This window comes from Anas platyrhynchos, chromosome 4 (genome assembly GCF_047663525.1).
Source record: "Anas platyrhynchos isolate ZD024472 breed Pekin duck chromosome 4, IASCAAS_PekinDuck_T2T, whole genome shotgun sequence".
In the NCBI taxonomy this organism is placed as follows: Eukaryota; Metazoa; Chordata; class Aves; order Anseriformes; family Anatidae; genus Anas; species Anas platyrhynchos.
Window position 1 is genome coordinate 45,555,430 of NC_092590.1, and position 17,699 is coordinate 45,573,128.

The 17,699-nt window shown below is 38.4% G+C and overlaps 1 protein-coding gene across 3 annotated transcripts in view; it reads left to right on the top strand.

The window, feature by feature from the left end:
- ANKRD50 (ankyrin repeat domain containing 50) overlaps positions 1 to 17,699 on the top strand; it is a 63,166-nt gene that overhangs the window by 28,799 nt on the left and 16,668 nt on the right. For all 3 annotated transcript variants that reach the window (XM_005015559.6, XM_027456820.3, XM_027456821.3), the window contains exon 3: positions 16,823 to 17,052. In XM_005015559.6, the coding sequence (XP_005015616.1) occupies positions 16,823 to 17,052 (230 nt within the window). The remainder of the gene's footprint in view (positions 1 to 16,822; positions 17,053 to 17,699) is intronic.

Genomic DNA, 17,699 nt, shown 5'->3' on the forward strand with positions numbered 1-17,699 from the left:
GTTTTGGAGTAGCCTACTCTTAATTGCAAAAGCTTAAACATTTTTTGGAGTATATCTGAAAAGTAGAGGGCTAGCTCCTCATCTTTCCTTTTCTTTCTCTCTTTTTTCTTTTAACCATTTACTTTCACATTATCTTTAGCTAATAGAAGGTTTCAAGTCCACCTTAACGACTGAGGCAAGAGATTAGAGTACCCTGACTTCCATGAAAGCAAGAAGGGTTAGTTTTCAATACTGCCCTACAAACTGTGTGTTGTCCTTTCTAGTGAATTAACTGCAGTACATGCTGCTGTTTGCAGCTGGCAGAAGCATGGAAAGGATATATATAGGAAACTTCTAACAGTTTCATTGACAGCCATGGTTCTGCAATTTCAGTGAAAATAAGCAATATTTGTTTTGCTTTGGAGGTGGTGAGGTGGTAGTGTGTGGTATTCAGGCTGCTTTTTTCTTTTTTAAATGTGTTTAGTAAGTTTCTACCATGAATTTAAGAGGGATTTGAAATAAAAGATAAACTGAGAGGCAGCACATTGGAGTCACAGGTATTTGATCTCAGGCTACTGGAAACTTGAAAGCTGCTGGACTTTCTACCAGTTAATACTGAGTTGCTAACATCATGCAGAACAAATGTTTTTGTACAAAAGAGGTGCCGTGACTTTTCTCTTCCAGGTCTCAGTCTCTCTGGAAGTGGTCTGCATCTTTCTCTCTGACCTCCTGCTGTCTGCAAGGCACTGCTACACAGGCTTCCAGCTGCCTCTGCAGCGCCAATACCATTTTGGTAGCTGTAGCCTTGCCACAATTACAAGGTAGTATGAACACAGATCTTGTCAGACTCTAATTTCATGGAGCTATAAATGGTAGAAACAAAGCCGAGGACTAACTATATCCCATTTCATAGGAAGATCTGAATACATAATGAAATCATTTACAAGACCCTTTAAAGAAGAAAGGTTTTAAACTTCACAGCGTGTTTATTCATTTACCACATGTAAAGTTCAAATGTGCAAGTAACTGACTTCCACCTAGAGAGGGAGGCTTGGAGGGGACCTCAGAAAGTCAAGTCTATTTCTTTGTCCTGGACAGAAGCCACCAAGTCTGAGAGATGCTTGCTTTATCTGCTTTTATGCTGCATTGCTCTTACCAGAAAAAAATTCCTGTACGTCTAACCTGAGTTTTTCTTGCTGTAATCTATTGCTATAAGTTTGTTATAACTTATGGTATTCGCCAAGACATTGAGCATAGATTCTTTCTTTTCTTTTTTGAGACAGCCTTTTACTTATTTGAAGGTCTTACTTCCTTTCATCTCATCTTTAAGCTACGTAATGCTAACTTGTTAGTCTTTCCTCAGAGGTCACACCTAGGAATGTGATATTAAGAAAAAACCCTTAGCTAAATAAAGTTCTCTGTATGCAGAGGGAAGTTTCATTAGCAATATCTCAGATGTGTAAATATGTAACATTCTACTTCCATACTTTCCCAGAATTTTGTCTGTTCCAACGTCATTCACTTACGCTTGACTAGAACTGTGAAGTGAGTTGGATCCTAGCCCAGAGTAGCTTGGTCTGGTACAAGATTGGATTCTGCTTATAATAGTGGCCATAAACATTTTCAGTTAAAAGCAAGCTGAGAGAGCAAGTCATCTTGTGTTAGGTATCTTTCAGTAGATTTGCTTTGATTGATGCATCGATGAATTGTTCAGGATCTCAGCACCTACAACCTGCCAAAGGAGAAGTGCAGGCAGGGCTCTAGCAAGGGAGGGCTTCATCTCATTTTTGCTTTCTAGGAGCTAGCCACAGAGTTGTGGAGTGGGACATACTTCCATTCTTTCTTTTGAAATTGTATCATTTTGTATCATTACACTAGAAGAGACAGAAGAACTTACCATTTCTTTATACTTTTCAGGGAATTAGTAGGAGAATTAGATTTGATTGCCGTTGCAAGTAGTATAGAGATTTTTTCAATTCAAGATGATAAAATTTGTACACATGGTATAAAAAAAAAATATTTTGAAACCTTTCTTCTGTTACTGTATTGACTGTTACTGAGTTCAGATAATCAGTGAGCTTTTGTAGAAGGTACGGTATTACCTTGTAGTCCTCTCCAGCATTGTAGAAAGCTTAATATTGCCTCAAAATTGAAGTACTTTGTGATATCTTTCTCATCATCCTCCTCTTAAGTTCGTGGAACAAATAGATCACAACAGTATTTGTCTCTGAATAAAGTTGGTTGCCTTCTCTTGCTGTCTGGAAGCGTTGCTTACAATTTTTCTCTGGAAGGAATCACTGCTGTCATCTCTTCCTCTTCCATGTACTTCATACTAAAGGGATTAGGTCTTAAATGGTGGAAAAGGGTTCTAGGTAACAGATTTCTAATTTGCAGAGTATATGTAGGAAGATAGCTGGAGTAGCCTTCTAAATCCTATCCCTCTCCTTTTTCTTTTTTAGGTTTAATCTTGGTGGTCCATCCCATGTAGTCTTCTGCCCGTGCAAGTCTTATTTTGAAGCAGGGTGTTGGACAGAAGCTGAGTGTTGGAATGACAGGTTCTTAATTCTGTGTGATTAAAGGCTAGATTCATAAAAAGATTCAAGTCTTTCCACTTCTTGAAAATTTTAAGACTGTCCAACATAGTCATGGCAAAACTTAAGGAACATGTCACTGACAGTGCTACATACTCAACTGTAATGGAACAATTATAATTTGCTCTTAACATTTGATTTCTGGTGAAGAAACTTGGTGTCAAAAATTCTTACCTTCAACATCAAGTGGCTGAGGGACTGTTTATTTAAAAACTGCTTAATAAACTACTTTTTTTTCAGCCCAACTTCTACGGGTTTAATCAGAAAGATTGGATGGTTTTACTCGTTAGCTCCTTAGTAGATTGATGTTCAGGCTGTGGAGGCTTAAACTTAGTGATCATGTAGGAGAAACATAAAATATTAAAACAGCAGACAGCCTTCACAGCACAAAGCCTCTTACTATCCTTCATAGGAAGCAGCTACATGTAAGCTGATATCTGCAAGATCAAAAGGTCTTTTGAGATCTAATGAAGAAAAGTGGTGAACAAGACAGTTTGTGTGAAAGAAGTAAGGAACAGTACAAAAAAATCTATTACGCTGAACTTTAATATTGTCTCCTGTGTGGTGGTGCACTTTGAAGATGTAAACAACTACAGTGGATGAATGTTAAACGTGTGGTAAAATGCTGCTCATCTTCAATGTAGCTTACTAGTTGCAACAGTTCAAGTAATTATGAATACAGTTTCTGTGCTGACTTTCACTTTCGTGTGGTCTGTTAATTTATAAGTATTTACATAGTTGTGTCATGTACATTACAGAGACTTCCAGTAAATAGACCATTTGCCTACTTTTCAATTATTCACTACCATGATTTATTTTATACTCAGAAATTAGACTAGAGGCAGGACACTGATGGAAAATCTTAGTGATTCATGAGTGAAGGGAGAAAAGAGATTTTTCTAAGAACATGCAGATGTTGAAAAGAACCAGCCAGCTCAGCTTCTATTTCCCAACTCGGTGAAACTGAATTTTTAGGAGGTGGATTGGTATCTCAGAAACACAGTGTTTGGAGAGCATCTTGACTCTGGTGGAGCTTCCACTCATTTTACTTCATAGCACGTCCATGTTATGGGTAACATGCTTTAGACTCTTACCGACACAGGTTTTCATAGAAAATGCTGTGTTCTCATGCTCTGCACTATTAGAAAGTTGAACACTGCCTGAAGCTTAAGCACTTGGTGGCATGTTTCTCTTTAGGCTTTTCCCTTAAATCTGTGGAGTTAGCAGGTCACATAGCAGCAGTCAGTGTTTCTGCAAGAGCAAGTTGTATGTTCTTCTTTCATTGTATGGAAGCTCTGCATACAGACTGAACATAATACCACTTAAGGTTTTAACCTTTTCAGTTTGAATTACCATAAGAAAGTTTCCCTAAGGCATTTTAATAATGACAACTCACATAGGCCTTTTTGTCTTCTACTTCTATAGGCATTAACATTTTGCCTTTAATCTATGTGGCTCAGTCTTAAACCTTGCAGGTTTTCCTATAAGCTGTTTAGTTAGATGGACCTTCATAGCAATTCTCACTTGTTAATTATTTCCCTTCCCTCCTGTTTTCTATGCACATGGTCATAGCTTGTGCAAGGGTTTAAGTTTCTTTTCTTTTTTCCTTTTTAATGAAAAAATGAAAAGGATTTGGAGGATTGTGAAGTAGAAAGGACTTAGTGTGTCTAATATACTGGGAAAAGATAGTATTGAAATATCTCCTTCTGAAAGTGTTAGTGAAGCCATGCATTGAAGAGGTTTCAGTTTCTGCCATGTGATGATGTGTGCAATGCACTGGGAATGCTCATAAACCTTCCATGCTTTAAGAGCAGCTGTGTTTTAAATGGTTGATGAAGAAACAGTGATTGAAGAATTGCTGCTCAAAAAATAATTAGGGTGAGTGTGATGTAGAAAAAATATGTATTGAACACCTATATATAACCCAATCCTTATTTCAAAGGTGTTGCAGAGGAAGTGTTGCAAAGAATGTAGGTGTGTGGATTCTTGGTACACTTGAGTGACATCAAAATGTGGTAGGATAGCATGAAAGAAGAACTGAAAATGTGATCAAGAGAAGAAAGCAAAATAAGGAAATTTACGTAGCTGATGGAGTGAATGCGGTGGAAAGCAATTGCAATCAAAGTTGTGTCCCTGGTGCGTTTGCTTCTGCCTTCACACATTGGACCAAAATGTCCTTGTTATGATAGAGGTGATCACACTTTTTGGATCAGTTCTGGATACTGTTTTTAAATGGGCAGGAGTGGGAATAAAGGACCATATGTGAGCAGACTTTCAGACCAAGGGTCATTGTGACATCTTTTCCTTTTTCTGTTTTTTTTTGTTTGTTTGTTTCATTTTGATTTTTTCATGTACTAATGGTATTCAGCAGTAGTGTGGCATGTGAAGAGGAGAAAAGGGCACCCATCTTACACAGAAGTGAGCCTGTGTGCTAAAGGTCGGAGTTACCTTGGCAGATGGAAGAGATTAGGAGGAAGGGGGATGTTAGGGCAGCATCGTACTTAGGGTTATTTGAAGAATCATAGACTTGTCCTGGAAGAAACAGAAAACTTTTCAGAGATCTCATTAGGTAAGGGAAATATGAGCAGTATAGAGATGACAGTAACAAGTGGGTATGCATGAGCCTCATGGGCAAAAACTGTTGAGAAAGGGATTACAACATCACCTCAGTCGCATAGCACCTAATTAAAAAATCTTGGTTTAACTGCACTAGCTCGCCTGCAGTGACACAAATCACTAGTGTCTATACTTTCTGTCTACTTCCATGAAGTAGAGTTCAACAGGACGGTGGAAAAAAGCTGTATTTGTAGGTCAAGCAGGGCTGATAGGTGGAAAGAGAAATTGTCTTAACATGATTATAAATTGCCCCAAGTTAGGAAAGGGGTATCAGCTCTACCTTTTCTACCAGGTAGAAACTTAAATAGCCAGGCAAATAATTTAGGTAAGGATGTTACAAACTATTTGTAACTATTTCCCTTCTATTTTAATTCATGATAAAGTTGCTATCCACAGTGAACTTCTTTGTTGGTGTTTAAATTGGTATGGGAAAAAAGAAAAAGAATTTAATTTATTTCACATTGTCTGTTATAGTTAGGGTTAAAAATAGATCTGAGTAAATACGAAGCTCTAGAATTGCTTCCAAGGCTAAACGCTGCGTCACTGCTGCGAGATAATAGAATTAGGTTCGCACAGGTGCTAACCTGGCAGTGGTTTTTGAAAGTAAATTACAAAGAAGATACAGAAAGGATCAATAGGAGATTTACAGTCAAGGGAGTTCAAGAAAGTCAAGTTTGGAGTTGGGAGAGGGAGAAAAAAAAGCACCAGGTAATTCATATGTGGACCCTGAATGATGCAAGAGGAACATACACTTTAGATTCTGCTTCAGGGAATATGGGGAGAATAATTTTGAACGGGACATATGAAAGCTGTTCTCCCTCTGCTGCCTCATCAACTAAGACAGTGCATCTAAAGGTTAGGACAATCCTTTTGGCTTGAGAAAATAAGATGGAAAAGGATCCATGGTGTAATGCAAATGTAGAAGGAAAGCTGTCTAAAGTGCCTGGCTGGTAAGGTAGGATCTTAACAGCTTTTCATCTGGTATTTGTGCAGAGGATTTTCTGGAAATGAGGTTGGACAGCATAATCCTGTGATCAGTGCAGTGGTTGAAGCATGGGGTGTTTTACAATGATGTGCAAGAAATGAGAAAGGCAGGCCCAGAGCAACCTGACTAGGGAATGACCAAGATTTCAAAACATTTTTTGGTGTTTCTCCTGGTTCCAGCAGGCGGGCAATTCAAGACCCCTCTCTTCTGAAGAAACAGCTTGCTCCTGCAGCTCCTCTTCTCTGCACATCCCAATCAGTAATGCATTCTTATCTACTCAAATCAGATGTATAGGAAAAAGCTAATTAACTATAGGATTGTCAGACTTAACTGGAGTAATAACTGTGATTGGTTTTGCTTTATTTGCATTATGCTGTTGTCTTTTGTTACAAAGTCATGGAATATTAGAAAATACGACTGGCTGGACAGTAACCTAGGATATAGCCTGACAAAAGCCATGCAGTTGAAGTATCCAGTGCAGCTTTCTACCTGTCCCATCTGTTGGGATTTCTTGTTTCAATTTTTGTGGCTTGTATTTCTCCCATGTCAACAAATACAATCCTGTACATGGAAAGCAGGTCCGTCTCTGTGGTTGTTTACGTTCTGCATACGTTGAGACGCAAGAAAGAAATGGATTTTGTCTGTCTCCAAAACAGAATAATACCAGCAACTTAAATTGCCTGTTAAGCTACAGGAATATATATACAGTTGTATATTAATGTGTTCAGATAACACTACTCGTAGTAGAAGCTATATTTGATTAACAAATAGAGGTTAATTTTTATGACTAAGGGACCAAATAGTTAATGAGGAAAACTGAAAAGCCTATATTTCACTTTGCTGCACCTTTCATTTCGTAAATGATTTAAAACTAACTTTGCAATTTTAATATATTCTGTTGCATATATAAATCTGACAGTTTCTTATTATGGTACCCTATTCCTACCTGTTTCATTTCACTCATAGACTTCTGAATATTTACAAAGCTATTATCCTAACTTTACAGGTATAAAAAATAAAGTGCAGAATGGGTATTCTCTCATTTCAGCTAATAACAGATTATAGGGAGTCTGATTTGATGCTTTCATCTCATACATTTGATATAAAATGCAGTTTCTTTGATGTTCTTCTTTTAAATTAATTTAGAGATTGAGTTGTGGAAAGAAACAATGAGAATATAATCAATGCTTAATGCAAAAAGAAAAACAGTGATTTTGACCCTAACAAATGAGCTCTTTAAAGCAACACATGGTGGATGACAAATCCCAGGGGTAAATAACAGCATCTCAGATATTGGCTCAAAAACTGGGGACTGAGGAGGAGAGGAAATAGGGGTATTGATATAGGGTCATGGGACGGACAAAGAGGAGGAGAGGAGGATGAGAGAGGCAGTTAATCAAATGTCTTTGGTGTCTTTATACTAATGGAAAAAGGGTATGGGGCATAAACAGGCAGAACTGGAAATCTTAGTACGCAGTCAAGGTTGATTTAAATACTATTAAAGATCTCTCAGGATAACTTGTGTGACTGGTATGTTAAAAAAAAAAAAAAAAAAAGTAACTTGTTTAGGAGTTACTTTCTGTATCGTACACTTGCCTGGAATTGTAGAATAAACTAAAGCTACTATAAAGTCTGTGAATAAAGAGAGATGCTACATTTGGGGATGGCTTTGCATCTGTGATATCTACTTAAAGATTTGTAGAAAAAGTCATTTTTACTGACTATAAATAAGACTCCCATACCAGACCATCTTGCATGTCTTAAAATTTATCTGCATTGGCAAAGTATAGTTGTTGTGAGCAATGGGGAGATTCCCTCACCTCTAAACCAAGTCTTTCCTAAAATGTGAATGTTTTTCATGTTTTTCTCTATCAAACCAACAAGATCAAGTAAACGAAGCTTCTTTAAGAGAATAAATGAAATTATCCAAAGTAAGGGTTTGGATGAGAATGTCAATGTAGTTAAAATTTTGAATTGCCATAAGAAATTGGAGATGAGCATCAGCTGGGAAACAAGAATCTGTTAGTGACCGTATTTCTAAGGTGAAAGAGAAGACTAGTGGAGACACAAAAATATGCTTCAAGCAGATTGGAAAGAACTAGCTGCGAAAATAGAAAGGCAGCTTTTGGTGATGGTGGCTATGAAATGATCTTAAATGTGTGATGTTTAGAAGAGAAAGAGGAAGAACAAACTAAAAGCAGTGGACTTAGGCCTCAGATAATTTGTGATAATTTTCTCGTGAAGAGTGAAGACAAGTATAAAGAACGACAGGAATTAGCTGGAAAGAACAGCAGAGTCTCAGAGCAGTACATTAAACGTCCAGTGCAGTGAAACTGAGCTCCTCATCATTCATGTGTTAAACCCAGGAACAAAGTCTACTGAAAGCAGATCAACTGCTGAATGTGAATGTAAAAGAGTAACATGAAAATGAGGCAAAACAGAGAGTTCAAGGCATTATTTGTTTCTTGGCAGGTTCATTTTGTTTGGTGATAGGAAATAATTCTGTGTGTTAGCTGAAAAATGACAATACCCACCAAGTGTTGGCCCACGGTTCCTAGGGAAAAAAATAGTGATAGCTCTGAGAAAGCTGAAATGTTCAGTGGTTATGTATATTGCTTCTCCCACCCCTTTTTTTAGCAGTCATTTTGCAGTCAGACAGCTAACAATGAGAACTAGCAACAAAGAAGTAAGATTATAGATAAGCATAGCATGGACAGAAGAAAACAAACAAAAAGAGACAGTAGGTGAAATGTTTTCAAATCGTTCAGTCTATGAGGTGTTACTGGTTGTCTTCAAAGGACAGGTTATCTTTCTCGGGAAATTTGGACATGAAAGAAAAAGATGCCCTACTTTGTAAAGGGACAGAAAGACACTGGGAAAGTGTAGGCATTGTCAATTGCCTACAAAATGCCAGAACAAATAATCAAACTATTTGCAAGCAGCAGGAAGATAAGAGTTTAAGCACCAGCACACGTGGAATGACGTGGTTTGTTTTTGACAAACCTGATCTAATTTCTTCCTATGGAAGACAACAATAGTACTTGTGGGGAAGGGCTAACCATAAATATCATTTTGACTTCAGAAAGGCTTTGATATCTTCGTGATGCTCATGCAACCAGGCTGTGTTGTAGGTAGATCTGTACTGGGCTACGTGCAGGAAGATTGGAGTACCTAGGGAGCAGCTGTCAGTAGGTCGGTCACTTTCCATCGGACGTGGCACATCCTGCTGGGCTTCGCTGAGGTCTGTCCTGCATCTGTCTGTCTCTTCAGCATGCTGGCTCCTCAGTGGTCTGGCTGACTGAGCAGGGGGAAATGTTCCAAATTTTGAACACGAGGGGCTTGTGGATCCACAGCGCACCCGCAGTAGCACAAGAAATACTGAGTTTAAAGGTTAGACACACGGGGAAGGGGAAGACTTGCCTTCTGCAGGGCTATTGAAGCACCAGCATAGATTGCTAGGGGAGACAGAGCATTGATCGCTGCAAGTCGGCACGAGGGCTGTCGCTGCTCCAGCCGTGTGCGAGAGAGTGGGCTAGGTGGCCTCAATTGCTGAGAAATAGGTCTGGGAGTTTGTGCAAAATAAATTCCTTTTCCATACTGTGTGTTCAGGAAATTCTTTGCAGGGTTTCCTGTACGCTCCTCCTCTGTGCCTTTGGTAGGGACACGGATTTTTGTATGTCAGATTCTGAGTAATCAGAACATGTTGTGTGTGTAAGCAGATGAGGCGAATGCATTGTTTAAAAATATGTAAAGAGTCAACGTGCTAGTGGTAGCAGATGTGACTGATTTTCAGCCACTGTTGTATTTCTTGTATAACATCTGAATTGTGTGCAAACTGTTCTAGGCATTCCAACTAATACAACTAAAATATTTGCTCTTATGGTTTATATTTTGTGAATTACCTAGCAAATCTGCCAGTAGATCCACTGGCTGCCAGTGCTTTATAGAAAAAAACCTCACCTATGTTATTTGTAAGAGACAGTAGGAGGTCTCTAATCAATACGTAGGGGTCCAGCATGCCCTGTTTGTGTGTGACTGATGGTGCTGGTTGTATGATAAACTCTGCTTTTGTCAGGCCGGATACCCTGGAGCTAGCTTTTGTGCTCTCCTCGTGGGACTACAAATCTGCTTTACAATTACAGATAAAATTCAGGTTACCAGAAGACACTGCAGAATCAGGTGCTGAATTGCACAGCAAGCCTTGCCTGCTGTTTCTAATTCTCTACTCTGAAAAGCCCAGGCCCCAAATCTACATGCATGCACTGGAGCTTCCCTAATGAGTGATTCTCAGTGTCTTTTTCTTTTCTGCTTTCTGCCTTTTTTCTGCTTCCTTGCCTCATAAGGCTTTCTTTTCTCCTAAGACTACCTTCAGTTGGTTAGACCTGCTAGAGCTGGTTTGCCTTTCTGTGCAGCCCGTGAATGAATAATTCACTTAAAACAATAATCTGGATTACGCTGTAGTCCACGAGTGTGTATAATTCCTGTATTGCATTTAGTCAGAAAGTTGTAATCACTTGCAGGCATGCTTTTATCAGGCTGAAAAGTGACAGAACAGCTACCTCAGTCATCTGACCAAATGAGTAAGTATGTACACAGGTGTGCACACAAAATCAAGGCAGGTAACTTCACTCTGACAGGGAGCAGCTATTGGACTTTACCATCAGAATTTTGCACAACCTGTAGTTCAGAACTGGTGTAATCATTAGTCGGGATACCTCATGATCCAGGTAAGCGGGCTGCTGCTGTCAGTGGTCCGTGACACACAAAAGCCTTGTCACAGGACAAGGTAGAGCTCACTAATCTACAAACAGTACTACAAGTAATTGGGGAAGATACTGGTTTTCGTGTCTATTTTTTTTTCCCTGTGTGAATCCTGAAAGTGTTCTCAGGGAGAGGTTAATATTTCATCAGCTGAGCAGCTGGAATTGTCAATTTTATTAGAAGTGAAATTTACCTTTGCCTCTTTTATTGTGACCTGTGTCCTCCTATGCAGTTTGGAAAACAAAAGAGAGAAAAATTCAGTTCCTGGCTTACGTATGCGTTTGCTGAAGTCTCTAACAATGTTTAACAGCTTTATCCTCACCGGCTTCATTCTTTTAAATGCAAATTACAAACCATGGGACACAGTTTTAACAGTTTACAGTCTGCTAGCCAACCACTGGATTATAATATACAAATGGGTTTGTGAGACAGTGGGGAGTGAGGTGGGGTATTGCAGTCACTTGTGGAAATTTTGTAAGTACAGATGATAAAATCTGGAATTCTGCAATTTGTCTTCTATTCTTAAAGTGAATTTTAAATTTTAAAGCATTTATGTTTATTCCATAAGCAGTGGAACTCATAAAAGCCCCATTGCCTGCAGCTTTGTGCCCTTAGATATCTTTAGGTACCTTGCAGTGGTTTGGGCTCCCCCTGCAGTGTCTGTATAATGTAATTCCTTTCAGCTGTGCCCTGGGGAAGATGAAGCTTCTGCTACACCTGATTCAGAGACAACAGAGACAGAGTCAGGTTCCTGCTTACTGTGCTTGGGATTCCAGCTGGGCTGCTGCATATGATTTTTATCAAAACAATTTCTTATGTTGCTGACAAAAATTACTGCAAAGCAGACTTAATTGGCTTACTTACAGTTTCACTGTTAATATACTTCATTTTCTCTATTTTCTGATACAACATAAATGGAAATGAGCGCCATAAAAGTTGTATAGCAAACTGCTTTGATATATCATGTTGGTGTAAGTCACCCGTAAGGAGAATGATCATTTGCTTTTTCCAAAGATTGAGAATAGTGTTTGAAAAAATGTCTGCTTTATTATACACTTGGGTATTATTAAACTTTATATACATTTACATAAATATATCCATCTGGTATATATATAGACATATTTTGTCATTATTTTAATCTTTGGTAGTTCTTTAAATCAGATTTAATTTTGTAGCAAATTCTGCAAGGCACTCATATTGTGGCAAGGACAGCACTGTGTGCTGCCTTTCAAGTAAGGTGAATGTTTTATGAGGTTCTGTTGGCAAGTTTTTGCCCACTTGAACAATAAATTCAGGTAAAATTCAATACGACTTTGCTGATACCAGTTAATCAGCTCAATTTTTGCCAAACTTATTTTTTCAATGTATTATGCCACATTTTTTTATTATTTTTTTTTTTCAGTGGATATTTACAATCCTCAAGGAAGTGTTTTTCTGAAGTTGGCAGATATTTCCCGGTACTCTGTGGGATCACCTACTGGGAGTATGGTTTCTTGTGAGTCAGCGTAGATGCAAGTGATGTGGCATTAGTATCAACTTAACTGTAAATACCACAAGGAGACTGTCTCACTGGCAATGTCTGTTGCTTTCCTTTTTGAAATACCAGCGCTCTTCCAAAGAGAGTATGTAGAGATCTCTGCAGCAAGGGTGCTGGTGCTCTCAAGCAGAAGAATGCCAATTTAATGAAATATTAAAACTCATAACAGAATGGAGGAGACAGATTTGCTGAAGGAGAATATAGTAGCAGCCTTGCCAGACAGGCATCAGTAGCCATCACTGCAGAGCATTTAGCAGCATTTGGAAATACCACTTTGGGAAGAACTGCTTTACTTGTCTTGTGCTGGTGTCCAGTAGCTGTAACAGCAAAGCTTGGAACAGGGCAGTGGTTTCACTCTGTAACACAGGTGAAAATGCTAGGCTTTTGGTCTGCCTACACAATACCAGTTTCACGGTGCAAAATGGTGCAAAGCACCTTGCTAGAGGGCAATGTGCATCCCCAGTCATTAGGCTGCATGAAGTTGGCTCCCTAACTATAGCTTTTTTTTTTCCTCTCTGAATATGTGCAAGATAAGTATGCTGCCTCCTTTTTAAAGGTCTTCTTCAAAAAGAACAAAGCTTGTAAATGTTACATATTATACCCATTAGACATTATGTATATCACATGTAATTCTCTGATGGTTTGTCATGGTGTCAGTGGCTGTAACTAAAACAGAAGTGCTCAGCTACAAAGTGTGAGCAAAGAAGTGTCTCAAAAGGCAACTTTTAAAGAAATGTCATATTGATGTAGAAAAAGAAATGTAAGAGCAGTACTAGTAGTTAAACAGAATGTCCGAATTCATTTGTATCGTTATGAAATTTGAAATATTTTGTCTTTTGGTAAAAGTAGCAAACACTCAGACAGAAGTATCAAAAACTCAGACAAATACTTGATCTTTGTTCTTCCTTCTTGCTCCTTCTGGTTTGCCCAGGAGATGAGTTTTGTACAATTGCTCTGTGTGTCTGCCAGTAGTGAATGCTGGCAGCTGGCTAGAGAAAAAGGGACCCTTCTGGGGTCTTGAGGGATAAGCTCTGTTCGTGCTGTAACAGATGCGTCCCCACTTACATTCTTTGATACCTCTGACTTCCCGACACACCAGAGTCATTCAGATGCAGGGCACATTCATAAGAAATGAAGCTTTATCATTCCTTCTGCTTCTAGGACTGCTCATTCATCATTATTACATTAACATGCCATTGTTACATGGCATATTTCCTTTTTTGTTTAACAAGTATGTGCATTCCACTGGGACTCTCTTTTCAATCTTTGTGGACACTGCCGCTATCCTGCTACTTTGTTCTGCTGTGGCTCAGCATTTTTGTGGATCCAGGCTAAAAATCTGAAGGATAATCATATGCAGCACTTCAGCCTTGCTGTTATATATTCCTTCCATATGTGGAAAATCATATTTGTGTGGGTTCGGTTAATTCAGTAGCAATCCTGAAGAATTCTGTGGGACGGTTCATTGTTCTGAGAACGCAGTTTGCTCGAGAGCACAGAAAATATCTTAGCTCTGCATAAATAAGTCATTATTTTACATTGCCATTAAGATGAATCCCATCATTTAAGATACCTAATTGTGCTGTTTTCTCTATAACTTTTGTATTTCTACAGAGTAATGCATTTTAGTGTTTTAAATCCAGATTTCTATTTCAGAAATACTCTGTAGCAAGAAGTTGTCATGTAATGAGAACCATTTTAAGGCCTGTATTAGATGTAAAAGTTTTAAAGATAAGGCTGTTGTTATCCTTTCAGAAGGTAGAGGAAATCAACTTCTCATCTTCTGAGTTGCACTGTGCAAATTAAGCAATCTGTAGATGAATCACCATTCACGGAAGTCCTTTAATTAATTCTGTGTTGATTGATGTAATTTTCATATGCAAGCAAGATACTGCAGGGAAGTGGGGATTACTAAGTCGCATTATGGTAAACATGACAGGACTTTTGGCTTCAGAGACTTACCATCTCTGAAGAATTTCCCTGTTATGTTACTTGGCATCTACCCTGAACCCAGAGATACAAGAAGTCTAGACAGAACAGAAGTTTATCAAATGTCTCCTAAGGGCACTTTCACAGAACGCCTTATCAATGTCTTGTCAATGCCATGCTTCTCACAATACAGCTGTAAGCCAGCTGAAGTCATCATGCCTCATTTTATGCATGCCTGTTTGCGTGTATGCATACATTTTTCCTAGTGGCAGTGAAGCTTCAGAACCTGCAACCACTGTTTGCTGCAGTCTGGGAGAGATCTGAGAGGATGTGGTGTAGTGCTTGCACTATTTTTATTACATTATTCCTTAGACATTTGCTCTTATTTGGAGGCAGGATGAACTTTTTGATTTGACCTGCTGCAGCCAACTGCTGCATGCTGTAGGAATTCAGCAGTATAAAATTAGTTTTTCTTGGTATTCCCACCAGGTAAGTACTAACACAAGAACATTGTCAGATGCTCCCAAGGTATTTTGTAGGCGTTCGAGGAGGGTCACTCAGATTTTAGGTGAGATTTTATTTCAAGATACCATTACCATTTTATCACACCTCAAAGTAACGTTTGTTCTTGAAAACTAATTTCATGCAGAGACCGATGTGAGAGGAATATTGGTTTTGATAGAAAGAGAAACGTTGCAGAGAAAGTGCCTTGACATTAATAGCTGAGGGGACAAGGCAGCATTCTGCTTGGGGAAGTGCTGGAAAATGTGGTCATTTCAACTACCTCCTTTCATTGTGGGATTGGCATTGCTTTGGAAAGCAATTTTGACCTTACGGCTACTTTAATTTCCTGCCCCGTAAGTTGGTAGCTGCTTAAGTTCCTGTCTTGGTGAGCAGTGATTTTAGTTGTACTGCAGGCATCTTCTGGAAGAGTGGCTGGTTTTGGGGAAGTACCAAAGAACCCAAAGTAGGTTTGTGAATCTGGAAAAATGGGAGGCCAATGTTAGGGATATAAGTCCATCCAATACTAAAAAATTTCAGAATGCTTTCAGGTTTTTTATCTCCTTTTTATACTTTTGGGAACATTTCATCCAGCTGGAACAGACCACATAGCTGGCTCTGCTCGATCCCGCTGTTACTATCAAGGATGCATCACTGCGTTTGCCTTTTGTCTTTTTCTCGGTCAGAAAACCAGAAAATAACATTCTATTAGCAGTGCTTATGAATCGTTTCTGATTCTGGATGTGTTTTTCCATTAACAGGCAAGATTTGCCTGTGTTCTAATTTGCATGCTTGGTAGGTAATAATTAATGTGTTGGCCAAAGTGTTCTGAAGATAAATTTGTTCAGTAAAACAAATGGAAGGAGATTATTATGGCCTTGAGTAAAACAAAAAGTACTTATGATTTGGATGCCATCTGGACACATGCAGATAATAAGTCTGCTAAAGAGTGGAAACAGTCATATATATATATATTTTTTTTTATTTTTTTTTCATTCCTTATTTCATTTTCTGAGTCTTTTTACTATCAAATCAAACTTTATTTGTTAAATGTATTTAAAGATAACTTAGTCAGTGGGAATTAAGAGCCTAAATGGAGCATCCCCCAAAATAGTAGTGCAGCATGGAAATACTAGGTAGGCACATGACAGTTATGTGTAAGTGCAGTTATATATATTTTAAGGAGTACCGTTAAAGATGGCGACAATACATGTAAAGATGAGACAGAACTCTGGTTATTAGCTATGGAGATGCATTAGTACAGGTGCTGGTGTCCTGAGAATGCAGATAATCCTTTTTCAGTAATGGGAACGTGGCAACTTCAATAGAAATAAAAAATAATACCTCGCCAGCCTCAGTTTGCTACTAAATTAATTTACATTTAATTTGTTAACGTACGGTACTACAAGTGCAGAAATTCAGTTCTTTGTAAAACTTGCTCATTCAGACATGAACTCTTTGAGTTTTGATGTTTCAGATGTCTTTTATTTAGGGTTCTATTTCATGACCAGCTATCGTTTACTGTTAGCTTCAGATAAGCAATAATAGCAGGTTTGGCACAGACAACAGTAATGAACTTCTTAAATTTTAGGCCAAGTAATTTCTGTCTTATGAAAACAAATTTTTTCAAAGTCTTTTAATGAGCACTGAACCATGTTACATTGTTTTAAAATATTCTTATAAATTTTAAGTTAATAAAAATGTAATATTGCCTAAGCAAGAATTACATCACAGACTATTCAAGCTATCTTTAGTTAGTTCAGTCTAACTATATTTTCTGTGGTAACCATGTAGAAAATTGCCTAGATTATTTAAAAATAACCTTTCCTTTTAGGTTGATCATAGCTTTAATTTAATGATTATATGACAATTAATAAATACATTATTAAATCTAAGACTGTTTTTGTTTCATGTTCCTTCCAGGTGCATTCTGCTTCCTCTTTTGGGAATGAAGCCCCCTCAGCAGAGCCTCTTCCTGCTTGTAGACTCAGTTGATGAGGGCTGCAATGTTTCTGAGGGTGAACAGACTTCTACAAGCTTATCTGGGACGATAGCAGAGCTGTTGGCTGGCCACTTTGAGTTCTTCCCTCCTTGGTTGCTCCTTCTATGTTCTGCCCGCAAGCAGAGCAAAGCTGTTACAAAAATGTTTACAGGTGAGTGCAGACCCCAGCAAGCATCGGAATAAGGATCTAGTATCCTCAAGACCCTTGGTGTCTGTTGAAAACACTAATGCGTGCTTAGTTCTAAAAAGCTGCAGTGGCAAAAATGGTAATTCTAAAAACCTCGCATTCCAGTTTACTGAGACCTACAGAAAGCTTAAATCGTCAGAGTAATTCAGAGGTAAATTATGTCCACAATACAACTGTTGGTGACTTTGAGTTTTCTTCTTGCTTTGCTAGTTCTAAAAAGCTTTGAAACAGTGTAGGTGATGTGTAAGTACATAAGTATTTCAGCTGTATACGCCCATTCCTCACAACCTCAAAAGATTTTTTTCATCTCCCATTAAAAACTTTCCCCTTATTTTCAGAAAGCAGTGAATAACCTTTGAAGGTGCAACTTGAGAGGGTAACGCTGTCGATGTGGATTCTTAGAGTATACTTTTGGCAAAGATGGTGTGGTAAAGAATTCTTTACAACTTCTTCATCCAGGCTTTACTGTGTCATGAAAACGTTTCTTCACTATAATGACATTGTTACTGGACGTTCTCTGAAATGCAATAAAGGGCAATATCTAGACTGGATTCCAGGCCTATGTATAAAGCCTGTGTGTGTTAAGGCAACAATTAGGACAAAAATGTGAT